Raw genomic sequence first — 6,176 nt, forward strand, 5'->3', positions numbered from 1 at the left:
ATATTTCTGGCAGGAAGAAGTCAAAATCAAGTGTTAACAGAACTGGTTCCTTCTGGGTGCTTAGGGAGAGAATTTGTCCCATGCTTCCCTCCTGGTTTCTGGTGGCTTCCAGGAATCTTTAGTGTGTCTTGGTTTGTAGCCATATCACTTCTAATAACTGCCTTCGACTTTCACGTGATCTTCCCTTCTCTGTGTCTTCTCTTTGGTTTCTTATAACCAGTTATTACTGGATTTAGGTCCCACCTGGGCCCTTAAGATAATACAAGATCCTAAACTGCCCAGAAAGAACACAGATAGCAGCCTAGAATCTAAGCAGAACCTGAATGGCTGTGATTAAGGAGAATCAAAAGAAAGGTGTTAGGAATAAAATTACTTATATCATGTAGGATTTAATTTGTCTGTGATAACAAAGGGAGAGGAGATTCATCTGGGGAATCCCAAATTTTCCTGCTAGATTTTAAAGAGAAAACGGTCAGTGATTTAATAATATTGTTATATTCCAGTGAAGGCAACAAATTTAGTTATTTCCAGCATTGTGTTATGGGTGCCATTCTTATATGATGGTCATATATTATTGGTTGATTAACATACTGGTGAGTTTAGTTGGACTGTGTAAGAATGTATAGTTTAAGATGGGAAGGTAGTCGCATGTCAGTTTTATTTCTACTAGGTAGAATGTTCAATGTGGTCCAGTTCTGATAAATTTCAGGATTTTAGAGGACTCATGGGACAAGAGAAGAAACCATAAGTGACAGACCAGCCTATCTCACTGCCCTCTTACGGATTCTTGCAGCAGTGGGTGGGATTAGGTTAATGATCTCAAGGAGCTGAGTCACAATGTTCTGATAATCCACAAAGGCTCAAAAGGCCAGTCATACCCCTTGTTTGGTGCTAAGTTTGTTGTTGTCACAACAGCCCTAATCTAAGTTTGCTCCTTTGCCAAAGAGAGGCACTTCTGCCCCCAAGAGCCTGCCAGATGGCTGTGTACTCTGGAGGGCTAAAACAGTTCCGTTGGAAAAATTACTGCACGTAAAAGCAAACTGCTTCAGAGGTCTCAGTCACCATTAACTAGGTAGTTTTCCGCGTCCTGTTAAAAAGAGTTGTGGTCAACTAAATCCTTATTTATTGCAGGTGAATCCGTTACTGTTCTTTGTTAACTTTTTTGTAAATCTAAGCTCTTTCTCAGAAAATGTGGGTGGCTCTGAAAAGAGCTTTTGGTTCAGTTTGTGTTTGTTTTTACTCGCTAAGCTTTACTGCTTCTGAGGTATTACTTGGAGTGGACTTTATGAGGGTGGCTCTCGGTCTTCTTGGGCAGCAGCACGGCCTGGATGTTGGGCAGCACGCCGCCCTGCGCGATGGTGACGCGGCCCAGCAGCTTGTTGAGCTCCTCGTCGTTGCGGATGGCCAGCTGCAGGTGGCGCGGGATGATGCGCGTCTTCTTGTTGTCGCGCGCCGCGTTGCCCGCCAGCTCCAGGATCTCGGCCGTCAGGTACTCGAGCACGGCCGCCAGGTACACCGGCGCGCCGGCCCCGACCCGCTCCGAGTAGTTGCCCTTGCGCAGCAGGCGGTGCACGCCGCCCACCGGGAACTGCAGACCCGCCCGCGACGAGCACGTCTTGGCTTTGGCGCGCGCCTTGCCGCCCTGCTTGCCCCGACCTGCCATAGCTTAAGAACACTTGTGTGATAACGGAGAAAATTTCCGTTGGGCCAGGCACCAGGCCTATTTATCTGATTGGCTATTATTCTACCAATGAGAGGATGTTCCTGGAATCACCTCACTCCAAAACACGCCACTACCCATTGACCAATCGGATGTTGGCTGCCCAACGTGTCATTGGGCGTTGCGCCTATAAATACCACACTTGGCTTCCCCGAATGCCAGTTGTTGGCCACATTGGAGCTGTCTACCAGTCATGCCAGAGCTGACTTCGAAGGGCACTACCATTTCCAAGAAAGGTTTCAAGAAAGCAGTAACAAAAGCCCAGAGAAAAGAAGGGAAAAAGCGTAAGAGATGCCGCAAAGAGAGCTATTCCATTTACATCTATAAGGTGCTGAAGCAGGTGCACCCCGACACGGGCATCTCGTCCAAGGCCATGGGCATCATGAACTCGTTCGTCAACGACATCTTCGAGCGCATCGCGGGCGAGGCGTCCCGCCTGGCGCACTACAACAAGCGCTCGACCATCACGTCCAGGGAGATCCAGACGGCCGTGCGCCTGCTGCTGCCCGGGGAGCTGGCCAAGCACGCCGTGTCCGAGGGCACCAAGGCCGTCACCAAGTACACCAGCTCCAAGTAAAACGACTCCAGTCACTAGACAAGCTTTAGAATCCAAAGGCTCTTTTAAGAGCCACCCACACTTTCCAAAAGACTGTAGGCTCTTCTTAGTTGTAATGTATGTGGGTAGGTGTTCTGACTTGGAAACTGCTGGTGTAGCAAGCAAATAGATTTCTTGGTCCATTTTGCCAAGTTCACTTTGCTCACACCGTATATTTGAGAAATAATGAGGTCTCACTGGAGTGGTTGCATGACTATCTTAGTAGTAAACACCTAACTGGATTCTTTATGCATTTACAGCATTTTCAGTGAGACTTTATATCTAGGTGAAGAAATTCAGAGAAGGGAATTCTTTGAACAGAAGAAAATTCCAGTAATCCCATGTCCTCAGGGAGATCCTTCCATGGGCCATGAGAGCCATAAGGAATATGGCTTCCCTTTCTCGAAAAAATATTAGTTTTAAGTACTTTGTATCAGATAACAGTGAAAGCCTGGAGCTGTGGACAGACTTTACAGACCTTAAGACTGTCTAGTATGGGAGCATTACAGCTGTTTTGCTTCCTCTGTACATTGGCTGTGATGTGTGAAAAAATTCTTTGGGTCAGGCTAGCTGCCCATAAGCTGCTGATATTTGAGGCCCAAAGCCCAGAATTTCTTGGTCTGATTTTATCCGAACATGTATTGTGGTTTCTAAACTGGGCTATATATCAAGAGCAGGTTAACAGGAATGTGGACATTTTGCCGTGCCAACTAATTCACACTGGAGCCCGATAATTGGCTAACCCCAATCAACTGGCAAATGAGTAACATTAATGAATTCACTCTTTTTTGCATCATTTATTACAAGTTATAATAGGGCCACTTGTTTTTTATATTGTGATTGGATCATTAAATTGTGTTTGTACCATGTATTACTAGGCTCAAATACCACAGTGTTCCAAATTGGGTCATACAGAATTTATCAAAATAGGATGCCCAGTAATCACGGCAGAGGACTTTAGGTACAAGATCTAATCTGTCATAATTATCTGGACTCTTCTGAGAGAGCCCTCAAGCATTTTAAAAAATCAGTGAAAAAGGCCATGGAAATTGACCAAAAAAAGAGAAGGAATCAAATTATTATGACTACTTCCCAGAAACCTGTGGTTCAGCTAGAATCCTCAGTTTGACTCTTAATTTCTAGTTTCTTCCTTTTCTAGAAAGATTTAATGTATATACATCTTCTTTATAAGAAATAAAAATAAAAATAAACTGAAATGCCATTTAGTTGAATATGTATAGTAAAAATTCATAGGATAAAAGTGTCACATGCCCTTGCAGAACCTCTGAATCCCTTAGCCAGGAGTCCCTGAAGGAGGTGATAGATGGAACATCTGTGCCACATTGTATGGGAAGGGGGCATCATCTCCAGTCAGGGGTCCCAGCTGCCCTAATAAGACTTTATAAAACAGCAGGTATCTGCACAGCTCCCAAATCCTGATCAACTCTGGAGTTGAGAAGTTTTGATTTTCAGGCTGGTTCTTTCCCTTAGCAGCATGTATTTAAGATTTATCCATTTTTGTTATGTGGATTACTATCTTGATCCTTTTTATCACTGAATAACTCTATTGTGTGGATAGACCAACTGTGCTTGGTCTAAAAATCTATGGTAGACTCACAGATCTCTATCTGCCGTCTAGGGCGCTCCTTGAATTCCATTTACATATTTCAAGGGATCTTCATTGCTTCCACTTTTTAGCCATTGTAAGTAAAGTTGTAAGTATTTGTGCGCAGGTTTTATGTTGACATAATTTTTGAAACAGTTGGGTAAGACCAGGAGCACAATTGCTGGGCTATATGTTTTGCTTTATAAGGAACTGTTAAACTGTCTTCCAAAGCGGCTGTGCCACTCAGCATTCTCACAAGCAGGGACTGAATGACAATTCTTGTTGCTCCAAACCCTCATCAGCATTTGGCAATGTCATGTTTTGGATTTAGCCATTCGAATAATAGGTTTGTGTAATAGCTCATTGTTTTAATTTGCATTTCCTTAATAACAGTTATGTTGAGGATCTTTTGAAATGCTTATCTGCCATCTGTAGATCTTTTTGGTGAGATGTCTGTCCAGATCTTTTGCCTATTCTTTAATTGGGTTGATTTTCTTACTGTTGAGTTTCAGGCATTTCTTAAAATATATTCTAGGTACAAGTCATTTATCATATAGATGATTTGCAAATATTTTCTCCATCTGTGGTCTGTCTTTTCATTCTCTTACCCAGGGTCTTTAGCAGAGCATACATTTTTAATTTCAAAAATGCCCAGAAATATGATGCAAGCCACAAACATTGGCCATATATGTCACTTTAAACTTTCCAGCAGCCACATTTAAAGTAGAAAAAAGAAATTAGTGAAATTATGTTTACTCAAATATTTTAGTTAATCCAATATACCAAAAATGTATAATTTCAGCATGTAATAAAGATAAAATTATAATTTGCATTTTAAAGAATTAGATCTATGAAATCCAATGTGTATTTTACACTTAGAGCATGTCTTAGTTCAGACTTGCAACATTTCAAGTGCTCAGTAACCACGTATGGCTAGTGACTACCATATTGGACACTAAACTCACTCTACGTGGCCTAAACCACACCCCTTGCTCTAAACAGCTATGGCAGACTCACAGATTTATATCTGCAGTCTAGGGCTCCCCTTGAATTCCAAACCAGTAAATTCAACTGCTTTCTCAACATCGCCATTCTGACATTAACAGCCACCTCAAAATTCTCTCCACAAGGGTTTGCAGTCTCTCTTGACAGAGTTTTCAATTTTATGATACATGGTATCCATGGTGCCATCCCATTCACGTGGTTGTCCAAGCCAGAGATGTGATATTTTTTCCTTGTTAGTTCTTTTGTTCAATCTCCACTTCAATCTATCTACAAGATATATCAATTTTATTTCCTGTATATTTTTGTTATCTGGCTACTTTTCCCCATCTCCACTGCTGCCATTTTTGTCCAGGCCCTGTCATCTATCTCACACCTAAATTACTGTCCCTAGCTAGCCTCACTGTTCTTAGTCTTGTTTCCATAAAATCCATTCTCCACTCAGTTGGCAGAGTAATCTTAGATGAGAAAAATTTTTGTTTTCACTAACCATTAACTGAAGTTTAGCATTCTTTTCAGTTATGAATACTACATAGCAAACAGACCAGTCACATTAGCCATACCTGTGACTTTGTTGCCTTTGGAAATCACAGCCATATTCCAATCTCTTAACCATGGTTACAGATCTCTCAAAATATTAATACCCATGAGAACCTCAAAATATTATAATTGTTATTTGCTATTTCAAGTGCAAATAAAAAAGCACTATTAAATATAATTATTAAATATTAAATATAAATATTAAAATATTACTGTATCAAACATTTTAAAAATATTTTGAAAACTGTTTCAATCTGGCATTATTTTATTATTAAAGCTCATATTTGGGGGCACCTGGGTGGTGGAGTCGGTTAAGCATCCAACTGTTGGTATTGGCTCAGGTCATAATCTGGGGTCCTGAGATCAAGTCCCATGTCAGTCTCCACATTCAGCATGGAGTCTGCTTAAGACACTCCTACTCCTTCTGCCCACCTCAGGCTTCACATGGCCCTCCATTCTTCATCTGTATGTCTGCAATGTCCTCCTCCTTTCCCTTATAAGGGTACCTTAAATCCAGAATGATCTCATCTCAAGATTCTTAATTACCTCTTAATGATACCCTATTTCCAAACAAGGTCACATTCATAGGTATGAGGGGTTAAGGCTTGTATATATCCTTTAACAGAACAAAACTGAACCCATTACACATCACAAAATAACAAATTGCTCCTAAGATTTAGCTTAACATTGATGCACACAAAATTTACATCATT

The 6,176-nt window shown here is 41.4% G+C and overlaps 2 protein-coding genes across 3 annotated transcripts; one reads left to right on the forward strand and one right to left on the reverse strand.

Moving 5' to 3' along the window:
• Nucleotides 1–377: 377 nt before the first annotated feature.
• On the reverse strand, nucleotides 378–1,663 carry LOC125102042 (histone H2A type 1-H-like). Of its 2 annotated transcripts, XM_047732730.1 has the most exons (2): nucleotides 1,583–1,663; nucleotides 378–1,477 (listed from the first exon to the last, which is right to left on the reverse strand). In XM_047732730.1, exons 1-2 carry the CDS (start codon nucleotides 1,661–1,663, stop codon nucleotides 1,268–1,270), a joined length of 291 nt encoding a protein of 96 aa, XP_047588686.1. In that variant the 3' UTR covers nucleotides 378–1,267. The 2 variants fall into 2 exon arrangements, with proteins under 2 accessions (XP_047588686.1, XP_047588685.1); XM_047732729.1 differs by having other exon boundaries at nucleotides 1,248–1,663.
• A 231-nt stretch (nucleotides 1,664–1,894) lies between these two features.
• On the forward strand, nucleotides 1,895–2,317 carry LOC125102052 (histone H2B type 1-A-like). The gene has a single exon (XM_047732743.1). It carries the CDS (start codon nucleotides 1,914–1,916, stop codon nucleotides 2,295–2,297), a length of 384 nt encoding a protein of 127 aa, XP_047588699.1. The 5' UTR covers nucleotides 1,895–1,913; the 3' UTR covers nucleotides 2,298–2,317.
• The last annotated feature ends 3,859 nt before the right edge of the window (nucleotides 2,318–6,176 follow it).

Source organism: Lutra lutra, chromosome 6 (assembly GCF_902655055.1).
Source record: "Lutra lutra chromosome 6, mLutLut1.2, whole genome shotgun sequence".
Taxonomy (NCBI): Eukaryota; Metazoa; Chordata; class Mammalia; order Carnivora; family Mustelidae; genus Lutra; species Lutra lutra.